At 42.3% G+C, this 16,886-nt stretch overlaps 1 protein-coding gene across 1 annotated transcript in view; it reads right to left on the reverse strand.

Annotated features, from left to right (window-relative positions):
• Positions 1 to 16,886, reverse strand: part of LAMA3 (laminin subunit alpha 3) — a 246,698-nt gene that overhangs the window by 124,289 nt on the left and 105,523 nt on the right. Inside the window, exons 20-23 of the mRNA XM_061130933.1 lie at positions 15,588 to 15,720; positions 13,324 to 13,466; positions 9,149 to 9,246; positions 8,489 to 8,642 (exon numbers count right to left, since the gene is read on the reverse strand). Coding sequence (XP_060986916.1) covers positions 8,489 to 8,642; positions 9,149 to 9,246; positions 13,324 to 13,466; positions 15,588 to 15,720 — 528 coding nt within the window. The remainder of the gene's footprint in view (positions 1 to 8,488; positions 8,643 to 9,148; positions 9,247 to 13,323; positions 13,467 to 15,587; positions 15,721 to 16,886) is intronic.

A 16,886-nucleotide genomic window follows, 5' to 3' on the forward strand; every position in this document is an offset into this window, starting at 1 on the left:
TCACACTGCTTCCTGCTGTGTGTCCTGGAGCAAGTTACTCAACATCTGTATGTCTCAGTATCCTCCTGAGTAAAAATAAGGATAACATAGTGCCCACCTCTTAAGATTATGAGGATTAAGTGAATTAATATGGGATGAGCTCTTTGAACTGTATCTGGCCTATTGTAAGCCCTGTATAAGGGGCTTCCCTGGTGGCTCAGATGGTAAAAATAATCTGTCTGTAATGCAGGAGACCTGGGTTCCATCCCTAGATTGGGAAGATCTCCTGCAGAAGGAAATGGCTACCCACTTCAGTATTCCTGCCTGCAGAATCCCATGGACAGAAGAACCTAGCGGACTACAGTCCATGGGGTGGCAAAGAGTCGGACACGACTGAGCAACTAACACGCACACACATACACGCACTGTATAAACAGTGATGGTTGTAACTGTGGTTACTGCTTTTTGCCATGACTTTTTTTTTTAAATTTTTAACTCAGTAGTATGTAGTGTGCCACGCAAACATACTTCACTCTTCCAAGGTCTGCCCTTCCTCCTATTCCACAGTACAAATGTAAAATCATTTATTTAACTAATCCCCTACTGATAGACATTTAGGTTAGCTCTAATTTTTCCTAAAACATATAAGGCTATATGATCATTTATCTATATCTCTCTATATATAAGTATATATCCATATTTATATCTATGGAAGAAAGGTAAAGTGTTAGGCGCTCAGTCATGTCTGACACTTTGCGACCCCATGGACTGTAGCCCACCAGGCTCCTCTGTCCGTGGGATTCTCCAGGCAAGAATACTGGAGTGGGTAGCCATTCTCTTCTCCAGGGAATCTTCCTGACCTAGGTATCAAACTCAGGTCTCGTGCATTGCAGGCGGATTGTTTACCATCTGAGCTACCAGGGAAGCCTATTTACATCTATATCAGGATCTGTATCCTTTTGCTAGTATTTCTGTAAGATTCCTAGAAGTGGAATTAGAATCACTAGATCAAAATGTGGTGCACACTTAATTCCCGAGTCAGTATCAGAACTACATTCCTTAGGCAGTTTAACCCACTTCAGCCCATAAGCTCAGGGCCTGTCAAGCTTCACCACACTTAATTAAAATCCTCCTGCCTCTGGTCTTCTTCAGGAAATTCACATCTGCTGTTCCTTCCACATAGCTCTGAACCTCACACCTGCTTATTTTTCACAGTGATTTCTCTACCACTTAAATAACAGAAAGACTTCCCTCCAGGAGAAAACGTAGATTCCCTACACCACTTTCCCACTTGCTATACAGTGAAATATGATGCTGCCACTGGTCCACATGGAGAGGTAATTACCAACATCTCTCCCCTGGGATCTCCAAATGAGGGCTTGTCTGTCTTTACCCCACCATGAAACACACAAGGCCAATGATGAGCTTTCTCCCAGGAGTTATTATTGGCTTCCAGGTCTATCATAGCACTCTATTATAAATTTCTATTACTCTTCCTACTCCAAGCCATATGGGTTGGCTTTTGGAAGACTTGGTAGGGTTTTGAATATATCTGATGATAGAAATGGGTTTTGAGGAGTCAGAAAAAAGATGCAAATGATAGAAAACAGAAACCCTACTGTTGCTATTTATCAGTTATTATCTTTGAAGGCTTCCTAGGTGGTGCAGTATAAAGTATCTTCCTGCCAATGCAGGAGATAAGTCTTAAGACTAGGTAAATCTTAACCATCGGATCTCCAGGGCCTGGGTTTGTGTATTTACATGGATGGTATTACTTAAGGAACTCTTAAATGGGATTTGAGATCCCTCTGGGATGACAAACCCAAACAGTGTGTTGAAAAACAGAGATGTTACTCTGCTAACAAAGGTCTCTATAGTCAAGGCTATGGTCTTCCCAGTTGTCACATATAGTTGTGAGAGCTAGACCATAAAGAAGGCAGAATATCAAAGAATGTCCCTTCAAAACATGGTGCTGGAAAAGACTCCTGAAAGTCCCTTGGACAGCAAGGAGATCATACCAGTCAATCTTAAGGGAGGTCAACCCTGACTATTCACTGGAAGGACTGATGCTGAAGCTGAAGCTCCAGTGTCTTGGTCATGTGATGTGAATAGATGATTCATTGGAAAAGTCCCTGATGCTGGGAAGGATCAAGGGCAGAAGGAGAAGAGGGCATCAGAGGATGAGATGGCTGGATGGCATCACCAATGCAATGAATATAAACTTGGGCAAAATTTGGGAGATGGTGATGGACAGGGAGGCCTGGCGTGCTGCAGTCCATGGGGTCTCAAAGAGCTGAACACGGGTGTTGTTCAGTTGGGTGACTCAACAACAACAACAACAACTGAGATATCTAAGAGGCAATGTCATGAAGGAAGTGGGCTGTGCTACTCTGTATATAAAATGGGAGGTGTGACTGGACATATCAATTTGAGAATCATCTGTGTAGAACTGGTACCTAACACAACAGACACTGCTTAGGGAGGGCTACAGCGTAAAAAGACAAGGGCTAAGACTGAACCTCAATAAATTCTAACATTTAATGCCTAGACACAGGAGGACAAGCCTACAAATGATAGTTTGAGGAAGCAGCCAGAGAGGTACAACAAGACCCAGTCTGCTCTTAAATTCTGGAATTTAAATTCTGCTTTTAAATTCAAGGCAAAAAGACTGTTTTTAAATGGAAGGCGTATTCAACAAGTATTGAAAGCTGCTGAGAAGCTGAATAGATGAAGACTGGAAAATATCCATTGGACTTAGCAGAGCAACACTAACACAATCACTGGAAATCCTGCCCCCCACCACCAAAAAAAATTAATGGGACTGGGAGGTGAAAGTCAGACTGGTGTGGGTTGAGGAATGAATGGAAAGTAAAGAATTAGAAATTGTGAATCTAGACAATTCTTGGTTTTGAAGGGACAGAGAGTTATGGAGCAGTGGTTGAAGGATTGTGGGAAGGGGAAGTAGGGTTTTCATAAAAACAGGATGAAAGTGAAAGTCACTCAGTTGTGTCTGACTCTTTATAGTCCATGGAATTCTCCAGGCCAGAATACTGGAGTGGGTAGCTGTTCTCTTCTCTAGGGGATCTTCCCGACTCAGGAATCAAACCAGGGTCTCCTGCATTGCAGGCAGATTCTTTACCAACAGAGCTATCAGGGAAGCAAAAACAGGACAGAACTTAGCATTTTTTAAATGTGGGATGACCTCCAGTTCAGACGGCACAGGAATTCATATTTGCTGTACCCCTTCTCCAAGAGACAGCAACTATGGGTATGTATTAGTCGTAAAAAAGGATTTTTGTTTGTTTGTTTTGCAACCCTACAGTCGTGACTGTAGCCCACCCGGCTCCTCTGTCCATGGAATTCTCCAGGCAAGAACCCCAGAGGGGATTGCCATGTCCCTCTCCAAGGGATCTTCCCATCCCAGGGACTGAACCCAGGTCTCCCGCATCACAGGCAGATTCTTTACCACCTGAGCCACCAAATAATGTTTTAATAGTAAAACAACAACAACAACAAAAGAAGTTTGGGATTAAAAGGAGACAGATGGTGGAACATAAGTAAAAGAGAAACTTGAAATGGCACCAGGGCTGAAGTCACAAGCTTGTTGTTCTCCAGGCCGGAAGCAGGCTGTGTGGGCCAGCAGTTCAGAATATGCAGAGTAAAGAGAACTAAAAATGCTTCAGATGAGACAGGGGCCAGATCCAGGCTCATTTTTTGAAGCCAAAGGATGAAGTTTCCTTCACATCATGAAAAGCTGAAGAAAAAAAAAAAATCACTGAAAACCTGCCATCTGGGTTTCAGCTTTATAAAAAATGGTGGGATATGGAAAACAAAGATCCAAGATGAGGCCCAGGACCAAGAACTGAGTTAAGCACCCACGGGCTCAGTGTCTGAATCTGCACTATTCCCAGAACCACAATAAGAGACGTTGGCACATTGTTATGCCTGGCTCTGGGCTAAGGGTACAGAGACCCAAACAGACAAGCCAAACTGAGATGGATGTAGGGAAAGACGGAGAAGATAGAAACCTCTTATTCAAAGTAAGCCAGTGAGCAAACAAAATGAGACTTCACAACATAAAGAAATCTAACGTTAAGAAGAACAGTCAAGGGGACTTCCCGGGTAGTCCAGTGGCTAAGACCTCACGCTCCCAATGTGGGGGGTTGGGTTTGATCCCTGGTCAGGGAACCAGATCCCACATGTGGTAGCTAAGACCCAGCACAGCCAATAAATACCTAAATATTTAGGAAAAAAAGAATTTTTCTCTTTTTAAAAAAAAAATATAGGCAATAATATATCGTCAAGTGAAGATGAGTTTACCTCAAGATGAAATAAACTTTATGAAAGTCTGGAGAAGTTTTAAAATAAGTACACTGGTCCCTAATCCAGAACCCCAAAAGTCTGAAAAGGAAAACTTGTTTTCAAACGTGTTTGGTTACAAAACCTAACCTAACTCTAACCAGTCATCACTTGGTAGTAAAATCTGACCTGAACTAACTCCATATATATAGTCTTCGTGTACCTCCCTTGGTGTGTCTATTCATGCTTTTCACTGGAAAAATTTTAACCTGTCTGACTACAAGGTACTGTTCCAGAACCCACTATAGAGGTTATGTGTGTGTGTACAATCTTATCTTTTTAAAATTTTAAATAAAAATTCTGAATCCTAAACTACACCTTGCTCCAAGGATGTTGAGAAACTAAAAAAGATTAATGGAGTAACTCCTCTCTAAAAAGTAAATGAAATTATGAAATAAAAATTGGCAGAGGAGAAACAAGAAAAAAGTAAATATAAGAAAGAGCTAGTAAGAAATCTTTTGAGATGAAAAGTACATGTTACATGGAATTGGGAGGCTGAATAAAATCTAGACTAGAGATGGTGAACTAGAACATTCATGGATTCTAAGAGAGTCTTGAGGAAGTCACTCAGAAAGCAGTGTAAAGAGCCAAAGAAACATACAAATATGAAAGAGCAGGTTAGAGACAGATTGAGAGGCTCCAACATTCTTCCAGTCTGACTTTCAGAAAAGAAGATGAAAGGATTTGCAGCAAAGTAATATCTGTAGAGATACTATCTGAAAAATTCTCAGTATAAAAGACATGACTCTTCACATGAAATTGCACTTTGAGTACTAAAATAATAAAAATAAATCTGCACCTAAACACATCAAAATGAAACTTCAGAAAATCACAAACAAAGTACATCCTGGAACTTCTGGTTAAACATATAGGATGTAGCACACCTATTTACTGACCCTCGCTCTCAAAAATCCACAAAAATAAGGGGAAATATTTTTTGAATCATAAACCTACAAAGAAAAGAGAATAGAGAAGAGGAAAATAACAGACCAGAGACATGAAAAATTTGGAAGCTAGAATATAATTGGATGTTAACTAACTGAACAAACCAAAGAAAGATGAGACGTGTGTGTGTATGTGTGTGTGTGTGTAGGTTTGGGTTGAGGTTGAGGTTGCTGTTGTGGTTGGAGTTGGAAGAGAAAAATCTAAGAAATCTCTCAAATCATAAAACAAGATAAGGATATTGAAAAGGTGGGCTAAAGATAAAGAAATAACTTACCAAAGGAATAACTCAGCAAAGTTTCCCAGAGAAGTTTCTGGGTTAAAAGGGTACCACAGGAGTTGGATTAGGCTACCTCTAAAAGAAGTGAGTCCTCCATCAATTCAAGTATTCAACAGAGGCTAAATGAATCAATATCTGACAAGGATAATGTAGAAAGAATTTTTTCCAGGAAGACAGATCAGATGACTCCTAAGACCTTCGCTAACTCTGTTGGACTTCCCTGATGACTAAGCAGTAGAGAACTGGACTGCCAATACAGGATCAGTCCCTGGGTTGGGAAGATCCCCTGAAGAAGGAAATGGCAACCCACTCCAGTATTCTTGCCTGGGAAATTCCATGGACAGAGGCAGCCGGTGGACTACAATCCATGGGGTCGCAAAGAGTCCAACTCTAGCTACTAAACAACAACAACAAATTCTGTTAGTCTCTGACTTTTAGCACCGTGATCTTAATGCTTTATTAATGCTGTGCAAAGGACCTTTCTGTGATGGCAAAATATTCTGTAATGTGTGCTGTCCAATACAGTGGGCACTAGACATACACGATTACTGAGAGCTTGCAATGTGGTTAGTGCAACTGAAGAACTGAATTTTTAGCTTTACTTAAGTTTCATTAATTAAAATATATATAGCCACATGGAGCTAGTGGCTACTGAATCAGACAGCATAAGTCTCCAGGCCTTCAGATAAAACAGTAAAAAACAATTTTTAAATAAAACTGGACAGCCCAGGGCTGAGTTGCATGCATCATGCAAATAGAACAGCTCAGAGCTATGGCTCCAGGCTAAGTCAGAGGCAGGAACAGCTCCTGATGAATCATCAGCATTACTTCCTGGACATCAGCCCTTCCCAACCGTACCTCCCTGCTATGTGGGGTACACACACACACACATATTTGTGTATATGTGTATGCATGTATGTGCATCTGTATACACACACACAGCAGGGATAGGGAGAGAGACAGTGGACTGAAGATTAGAATGGAGAGGAAGTAAGATCATTTTGTTTTTCCTTATGCATATTTTTCTTTTAAATTAATTTTTATTGAAGTATATTTCCTCTATAATGTTATGATAGTTTCTACTCTGCAGCAAAGTAAATCAGCTATCCCCATACATACATCCAATATTTTGGCCACCTGATGTGAAGAGCTGACTCACTAGAAAAGACCCAGATGCTGGGAAAGGTTGAAGGCAGGAGGAGAAGGGGATGACAGAGAAGGAGATGGTTGGATGGCATCACCGACTCAATAGATATCAGCTTGAGCAAGCTCCAGAAGACAGTGAAGGACAGGGAAGCCTGGCGTAGTGCAGTCCATGGGGTTGCAAAAAGTCAGACACGACTAAGCAACTGAACAACAAATACATTTATCTTTTGTTTTTTGGATTTCTCTCCATTTAGGTCACCACAGAGCACCGAGTAGGGTTCCCCGAGCTATACAGTAGGCTCTCACTAGTTATCTATTCTATGTTGTTGTTTAGTCGTCCAGTCATGTCCGACTCTTTTGTGACCCCATGGACTGTAGCCCGCCAGGCTCCTCTGTTCATGGGATTGCCCAGGCAAGAATACTGGAGTGGGCTGCCATTTCCTTTTCCAAGCGATCTTCCCACCCAGAGATCAAACCTGAGTCTCCTGCATTGCAGGTGGATTCTTTACTGCTGAGCGACTGGGGAAGTAATTGTATCAATCCTTATCTCTCAATTCATCTCATCCCTAACCCCCTTTCCCCTCTTGGTGTCCATAAGATTGTTCTCCATGTCTGTGTCTCTTTCTGTTTTACAAATATGATCATCTGTACTATTTTTATAGATTCCATACATATTCATGCATATTGTTTTTCTTATTATAAGAAGTAGAAAGGAGAAGAGGGCAGCAGAGGATGAGATGGTTAGATAGCATCACCGACTCGATGGACATGAACTTGAGCAAACTCCAGGAGAGAGTCGGGGGACAGGGAAGCCTGGCATGCTTTAGTCCGTGAGGTCACAAAGAGTTGGACACAAGTTAGTGACTGAACAACAACATAATTTTTTGGTAAAAATAATAGTTGTAAAATAAAAACTCAAATAAAATAAAGACTAAACTTAAGAAATACCATTAAACTCCTACAGCTTTCTACCTTGAAAATGTTAGGAATATAGTTTGCAAAAAGATACACATCTAAATGGTGAGTGAGAATACTGCATCTATTTTCATTTCACGGATTTAATCCCTCAGATGAATGTTTTCCTCAAGGGTACAAAACAGAGAACACTGTAAAAAGGAAGGAATGGAAACACTGTAGAGAAAGGTTTTGTTTTTTGTGTGTGTGTGTGTCTTCATTTTGAAGTAATGAGTTCTTATTGTTGATACACAGTACTTCTAACTCAAATCTTAAAACTGTACAGTCTTAAATTGTTTTGAGGCTCAAAGAACTCCTGGAAGAAAAGCAATGCCAAGACCTGTAGTAACCTGTCCTCTGAGCCAGGAAGGAGGTGCCTTTGGGTGTAGCAGTTCCAGAATCTGAGCTCAAGGAATTCAGCAGCTAGGAATCGTCTAGCCGGAGGGGATGAGCAGTCAGTGAGCGTTGTATCCTTTTAGGGTGAGCTGTGTGATTTCTGGAGGCTTTGTAGAGAGATCATGCCCTGAATCAGGGCAAACATGATGCCCCCTTGTAAGTCCAAAGAATCAAAAGGAAAGAATTCTGAGGTTGTTCACATTGCCTGCCATGTACAGAAAGTGCTGGAAGACTAGCCCTCCAACGGCTCAGCACGGTGGACTGCCCAACCCCAGCCTGAACCAGAGAACTCAGCACACCTTTAATTAACACCTCTGGGGAAGTCTTCCAGATTTACCTGAATATGACACGCATTTGTGGCCAAGGGTTTTCAGCAGAAGGACAGGGAGGTGGTAAAATATCTGATGGAAAAACAAAAAAGGGCTGCCTCACCTCTCTTCCACTGAGGTCCGCCATGACTGGGTGTGCGGGGGTGGGCTGCCTCACTGCCAAGGGTCTCGGCTCCCCATCAAGCAGGAAGTGTCTGGCTTCGCAAGCCAGGGCACAGGGGAATCGGGTTACTGGCAAATGCTGGTAAAGCAAACAACTTCAACAACAACAACAACAAAATACAACAGTTACAACTGAGAACATAACACAAAGGATCAAAGTACATTCCCCAGGACTTCTATCCATCCCATGCATTCATTCATTCACTCATCACTCTTCAACAAACTCTTACTAAGTGCTTACTGCAGGAACTGTGTGATAAATTTTCATCTGCATGAGGAATGGGAAAAGCAGTGGTCCACAAACGCAGATTCGTTGTAAGCTCTTCCCCTCACTAGATGCATGACCCTGAGCGTATTACTTAGGCATGCATCACCACTTCCTAATTTAAGAGGGTGAGAGTCACTCGGAAGCCCTAGCTACGGGATACAAAGTGGTCTGTGAGTCTTACATGAAACACAGTCACTACCACAGAGAAAAGCCACGATTAAGTCATTAACCAGAGCATCCTGTGCAGTCATGATCCTAAGGGCTATTGAGAATCCTTGAACCCAAGGCTCCTGAGTTAGAGGACCCGGTGATGCACCTGCTGCCCATACTAACTTCTCTTGGGGATGGCCCACATCGGCACACGGCTCCGTGACCGGCAGCTGCAGAGAGGGGGCCTCATAGTAGTCTCTGGGGAGTAGCACCAGGTAGTCCTAGAAGATAAAGACCAAAACAATGAATACTCATTAGGAGGGCAGCCCTAGGTTAGTGTTAACGATAAAACAGCTACACATACTAGCTAAATGAATAATAATGAGGTGAAGCACTCTAGTTAAATTCTCCATATCAACTGCTTTTTCTTTCTGCCCCCTAACTCATCAGAACACACCAAGCAACCTATGGCGGCTCAGATGGTAAAGAATCTGCCTGCAATGTGGGAGACCCAGGTTCAATCCCTGGGTCGAGAAGATCCCCTGAAGAAAGGAATAGCTACCTATTTCAGTATTCATGTTTGGAGAATTCCATGGACAGAGGAGCCTGGCAGGCTACAGTCCATGGGGTCACAAAGAGTCAGACAAAACTGAGTGACTAACATTTTCACTTCTTAATCATCAGAGATAAGCGTTTCAGGCAGACATTTTTATTTTCAAAGTTCAGGGAAGTTTTACCAGTTCTTTTGGGTTGTTAATAAACTCAGAACTAAAGATAATAATAAACTGTCCATTGAAAACATATTCTTTTGACATGCTGGTTGCCTTCATCCCTATAGGATCCAGAGTTGTAGATAATGTATTCTGGCTTTTTATTCCTCCAGCAGGAGCGACGCTCTCCTGGCTTCATGTAAAAAGTGATGTTTTGTGATCCTGGTGAATCATAGCCTGAACCTGGCCCACTGCCTGTCCTGGGACCGGATAGGAAGAACATGTTCCACTGAGGGTGCCAAGTGGAGCCCACGGCGGGGATTCAGAGAAGCAGCTCTTCAGAAAAGGGCAGAGGCTGGACTTCTGCCATCCTAGCATCCCTGCCTATCTGCCCAGGGAAGGAGGGGGAATGTTTGTCACAATGGTGAGAGACTTGTATACCGGCCATAAGGTTTTTCTCTCTTCACAGCCCTCAATTTGTCTATAACAGAGAAGAGAATGTGTGGGAGAGAAAAAGTAGAAAAAGTAGGGGCTCAGTGGTCTTAATACCTGAGTGGGTTTTAATGAAATTTTTTAAAAGTTTTGACTGAAGTATAGTTAATTTACAATGTTGTGTTAGTTTCTGGTGTACAGCAAAGTGATTCAGTTATATACATGTATTTTCTATTATGATTTATTATAGGATATAGTTCCCTGTGCTATACAGTAGGATCTGATTATCTATTTTATACACTGTAGCTTGTATCTGCTAATCTTAAACTTCTAATTTATCCCCCCCCCTTTCCTTTTTGGTGACCATAAGTTTGTTTTCAATGTCTATGAGTTTGTTTTTGTTTTGTAAACAAGTTTACATGCATCATATTTTAAATTTCACATATGGGTGATACCATACGGTACTTGTTTTCTCTTTCTGACTTACTTCACTTAGTATGATAATCTCTAGGTCTATCCACAGAGAAGGCAATGGCACCCCACTCCAGTACTCTTTTGCCTGGAAAATTCCATGGACGGAGGAGCCTGGCAGGTTTCAGTCCATGGGGTCGCTAAGAGTCGGACACGACTGAGCGACTTCACTTTCACTTTTGACTTTTGTGCATTGGAGAAGGAAATGGCAACCCACTCCAGTGTTCTTGCCTGGAGAATCCCAGGGACAGAGGAGCCTGGTGGGCTACCGTCTATGTGGCTGCACAGAATCAGACACGACTGAAGCAACTTAGCAGCAGCAGCAGCAGGTCCATCCATGTTGCTGAAAATGGCATTATTTCATTCTTTCCATGGCTAAATAGTATCCCATTGTAGAGAAGGAAATGGCAACCCACTCCAGCATTCTTGCCTAGAGAATCCCGTGGACGGAGGAGCCTGGTGGGCTGCCGTCCATAGGGTCACACAGAGTTGGACACGACTGAAGCGGCTTAGCAGCAGCAGCAGGAATATCCCATTGTATATATATACACCACATCTTCCTTATCTATATATCAGTCGATGGACATTTAGGTTCCTTCCATGTGCTGGCTATTGTAAATAATACTGTTATAAAGATTTGGGTACATGTATCTTTTCAAATTAGTTTTCTCTAGATACACGCCCAGGAATGAAATTGTTGGATCATATGACTTCCCTGATAGCTCAGCTGGTAAACAATCTGCCTGCAATGCAGGAGACCTGGGTTCAGTCCCTGGGTTGGGAAGATCCCCTGGAGAAGGGAAAGGCTACCCACTCCAGTATTCTGGCCTGGAGAATTTCATGGACAATATAGTCCAAGGGGTCTATATGACTGAGAGATTTTCACTTTCACAGCAACTCTATTTTATAGTTTTTTAAGGGCTCTCCATACTGTTTTCCATAGTGGGTGCACCAATTTACATCCCCACCAACAGTGTAGGAGGGTTCCCTTTTCTCCACACTCTCTCCAGCAATTATTATTTGTAAAATTTTTAATGATGGCCATGCTGACCTGTATGAAGTGATACCTTATTATAGTTTTGATTTGCATTTCTCCAATACTAATTTTTAAATAGTTTTTGCTCTATTAAAAGCTTCCTTTGGTAAGCACTGTATTTCCCCATTACTTTATGGTCCCACAGATTCTAAAACAGTAAAGTTTGATAATGCGTGCTCAATAAAATATTTCTAGAGAAAATGAGATCATAATATGGAAGCATACATATGAATTTTCGAGTCAGGCATGACTTAGCAACTGAACAACAATAACATATGAATTATGACACAATTGCAGTGGCTGAACATCATGAAGAATCTTCCATGCCTATGTAATAATTTTTTTTTGAAACTGCATATATATTTTATTTTATTTTTTTGAGTTATTTCCACTTTATTTTTTTTTTCTTTCTTTTTTTTATTATTAGTTGGAGGCTACTATGTAATAATTTTTATCATGAACTTCTTTCCATTAGTCCAACTTTGTCCCCATTATGGAATTTTCCTCTTCATTTCTACATCTGTGAAACATTCTTAAACTTTAGTAAAGCAACAAAGCTTTCTACTAAGAAGCACAAGAAAGGCAGGGACAGCTTAAACCTTCACATTGTGTTGATAAGATCCTAGATTTGGATCTAGGATCAAGTTCCTAGGGGCAAGTTCCTTAACCCCATGCCTGCCCCATACAGCGGGGACCATGCCTGAGATCTGTTCATTTAGCCAAACAAGAGTTGAGCCAGATGGAAAAGCTTTACGTTTTCCACTCTGAGCACATGAAACCAAGAACTACCAAAGACTGTTTTGAAAAGACCTTGCTATAAGCAAAAGCAGACATCAAAGCAGAGATCTGAGAAGGTAGGCTTCATCCCTAGCCTCTCTGAGAAGGCAGGCTTCATCCCTGGCCTCTCTGGCAATTCTATTAAAGTGCAAGGACGGCCCTTCCCCTGGTAAAGAGTTTTTTGTCCAAGGTAATCTGGTGATGCTATCACCACAGTCAAGGCAGAAGGAGGCAGGAAGCCTGTCACAGAGAGGCACTGACTCTTTGTCTCCCCCTTCTCTTTTCACCACCAAGAACTGCACTGATTTTAGCATCTTCTCTTCCTCTAGCTCCTTCGGATTCATTCTGCATGATTCCCAGAGAGGTTATCTTTTTTATCGCCCTTCTGATTCATGATGAAGAATCCCAAAGAAATTTCTGAAAGGCTGGGACATAAGCTCATCAAGGTTTTGCATTTATTTTGATAATGTTAAAAGTTCATGAGTTCAATTTTCTTTTCTTTTCTTTTTGCCTGTAAGAGACTGGCTGAAAGACTATAAAATCTATTTTGTTTCCCATATTATTATGCCTGGGCTTCCCTGATGGCTCAGTGGTAAAGAACCGCTTGCCAATGCCGGAGATGCAGGTTCGATCCCTGGGTTGGGAAAATCCCCTGGAGAAGGGACTGGCAATCCACTCCAGTATTCTTGCCTGGGAAATCCCATGGACAGAGGAGCCTGGCAGGCTACAGTTCATAGAATCGCAAAAGAGTCAGACAGGACATAGCAACTGAACAACATATGTTGTTATGCCTTGTAAGGACAAATGTCACCACAGGTTCCTATATCTAAAAGGGAATCAGCTATGATTCTTCTGTCTTCAGCTCACTGTGGTCACCATGGATGGACCATCTCGAAGCGGGGGAAGAATTACCACTCAGAACCCCCTCTTACCAGCAGGACTCCCTCCACCTTAATGCAAGCGATCCACGTCCCTGGTACAATTGAAAACGGGTCTGCAAAACCATTTCCAGGTATGGTGACAAAGGCTGGCTCCTTACTCGGCTGGAATATGATCTCTTTGCTTTGAGCAGCACCTATCAGAAATGAAAAGAATTGCTTAGGGCATTTTTTGAGCAGTCAGTGTTATGATTTTGTATGTTCAACTTAAAACATTCAGTTTACACCTGAGAAACTTTCAGATGCTTTACTGATCATATGAACTGATCAGATTTACTGATCTTATCTTCAACAACAGCCATGAATTGCATATGCCTATGTATAAAACAGACTAGCAACATATTGGTAAGATATTAGCAGTGGCTATCTACGCTGCAATTGTGAGTAATTTTAAAATTTATTAAATATATGAAGACATGCAAACTGCTGAGAAAAGTTTGTTGCACATAGTAAGTATTCAATATATTACATAGATATTAAACTACTTTTTCCTTTTCTTTATAGGTAATTGAATTTTCAAACTTTCTATTGATGTGTGCTCAATCGCTCAGTCGTGTCTGACTTTCTGAGATCCCATGGACTGTAGCCCACCAGGCTCCTCTGTCCATGGGATTCTCCAGGCCAGAATAATGGAGTAGGTTGCCATGCCCTCCTCTAGGGGATTTTCCTGACCCAAGAATCAAACCTGTGTCTCTGAAGTCTCCTGCATTGGCAGGCGAGTTCTTTACCACTAGCACCACCTGGGAAGCAGCACAGGTCACTAAAGAATACACAACTGGGCTCCTGACTCAGACTTGGGGGCTTAGGAAAGGTGTCCCAAAGCACAAGAAAAAAAGCCACAGCGGATTCTGACTGTTTGAGTTAATGGAGAACAAACTGCTGATGATGCTGTCACCAGGAAGGCAGTGGGTCCTTAAGAGTTTGGGGTCTGAAGACTGGGACTTGTCCACAGAGATCAGCCGTGTGCTTAGAAAATTTACTATGCCTCTCAGCTGTTTCCTCCTCAGCCCTCTTCAGTTCTCAAAATTCTCACCATGTGAGGAAATGGATGCTGAAGTATTCTTGAAATAATAAAGCAAGCTTGCCAATTCTTCCTATTAGTTACCCTGAATCAACCTCTGGGCTTCCCGGGTGGCTCAGGGGTAAACAACTGCCTGCCAGTGGAGGAAACACGGCTTCCATCCCTGGGTCGAGAAGATCCCCTGGAGAAGGAAATGGCAACCCACTCCAGTATTCTTGCCTAGAGAATTTCATGGACAGAAGACACTGATGGGTAGAGTCCATGGGGTCGAAAAGAGTCGGACATGACTTATCAACTAAACAACAACAACAAATCAACCCCCAGCCTTACAAGCTTGACTGACACAACTTGGGAACACCATTTCTTACCCCAAGTCCCAATCTGTTGTGGATACTCAATGAAGTCGCTTAAATTTCCATCCTAAATTAGATTTCCACTGGTACCGTTTTGTGTCCCTGTGGAATTCATACTAATATATTCCTGGAATCTGTTTCCAGGACCAAGAGAAGCCCTCATCCCCTGCAGAACAGATGTTCAGGCCTCATCTCTGACTGTGGTGAGACCTGCCCCCTATTGGGCCTCTCCTCTGTCCTCAGGAATCTCTCACCCCTAAATGAAATTGGCATGCTCCTCTCCGCAGCCCTCTTGGGCTTCATGCTTTGCCACATTCATCCTTTTTAAAGCATTTTATTTATTTATTTATATTTTGGCCATGCCACACCGCATGTGGGATCTTAGCTCCCTGATCAGCGATTGAACCCCTGCCCCCTGCAGTGGAAGCACAGAGTTTTAACCACTGGACCGCCAGGGAAGTCCCTACCACATTCGTCTTAAAAATTCCTATCCTCACCCGTTTCTCCTTGAATTACTTGGTTTGCCTGAAACAGTGGGAGAATCTAGGGCAGGAGGCCAAGGCCTCTCAAGTAATTCCACAAAGGCAACACCCAATTTACCTGAACGAGGTATAAATTAGCTGTGGTGATGTGATAACCCGTGGGGTTCAGCCAGGGTACATAGGCTGTTGTACTGGTTTTTCAAATGACAGTTAGTAACAAATTTAACAGCACAACTTAAACATGCAGAACATTCAGAGACAGAAAAGGTACAAAGGACAGAGCATAAGGGTACCAGTCATGACAGTCTTCATGTTTTCTGAAGAGATCAACTTTGTGGAAATTGGAGAAAATGTTTCACTAATAAATCACTTCATCTGAAAGCAGCTTGAAAATCTACTCACCTGCCTTAGCCCAGGATGGATAAATAGTTATATGACCAGATACTGCTTCAGTCCCAGGGTTCATATATCTTAGAACAACATGAAACAAGGAGAGACTTGACTTCCCCACATTTAACATGATTCTTACTTCATTCTGAAAAATACCAAAAACCCATACAGTATAGAAGAGACAACTGGTTAAAAGAAATGTTAGCCAAACAGTGACTTTATTCAAAAGTTTCACTACTGGGCTTCACTACACACACCCACCCACACACACACACACACACACACACACACACATGCACACACTCAAACACATACACACACACTCAAATAACACCACATGCACACCCACTCAACAAGCACCAAGTGACTAACTCTGTGAAAGATGAAAACAGGCAAGTCAGCCAATCAATTAAAATCACTTACAATTAAAGTCACAGTGAAAACACACTCCCCTCAGCAACCAAGCTCCTCTTTTTACCTTTTAGCAATCAGGCATACAGAGCGGAAGGTTAGATGAACTAGTTTAGGAAAAGCCACAATGACAGGGGCAACCACCATTGGCTGGGAGAAATAAAAAGACAGAAGAGAAGGAAAAGAGAGTGTATTACAGAACACCACCAGCTGTGTCAGGAGAGACAACTCCAGAGTCTACTTCCCATACATAACACTTGAAACAGTCACAGAAAGCAGCAGAGGCTAAGGAGAGTTTGTGAAAAAGTGAGTGTTATCGCTCAGTCGTGTCTGACTGTGAGCCCATGGACTGTAGCCCACCAGGCTCCTCTGTTCATGGGATGTTCCAGGCATGAATACTGAACTGGGTAGCCACACCCTTCTCCAGGGGATCTTCCAGACCCAAGGATCAAACTCGGATGCCCTGAATTGCAGACAGATTCTGGACCACCTGAGCCAGCAAGGCAGCCCAAGGAGAGGTTGTAAGACCCCAAATACATCAGTGATGAAATCTGGAGGTAACTAAAATACACCTGCTAAATAATATGGAATTTATCTCAATCCCTATCGGAGAAAAACGTGGGCTCTCTGCTGGGGACAGGGAATTGTGCTGGTCCCCAGGTCCCTGGTCCTCATACAATGCTGTGTAAGTGTTGCTGTGCCCATGACCTTGAAGGAGAGTGTAGACTACTTCAATTCTGAACCACAGACCACATGTCCAGATCTAGTTGCATCCCAAGGAAAGTTCATGAAACACGGAAATTTCTAAATTAGTAGAAATTTAGGCCTTTCCTGCAGCTCCTTTGGTTGAAATGAAGGGGATTTTTGTTGAATGGGACATCGATGACAGTAAAGACTGGT

The sequence above is a fragment of the Dama dama genome, chromosome 27 (genome assembly GCF_033118175.1).
Source record: "Dama dama isolate Ldn47 chromosome 27, ASM3311817v1, whole genome shotgun sequence".
Taxonomy (NCBI): Eukaryota; Metazoa; Chordata; class Mammalia; order Artiodactyla; family Cervidae; genus Dama; species Dama dama.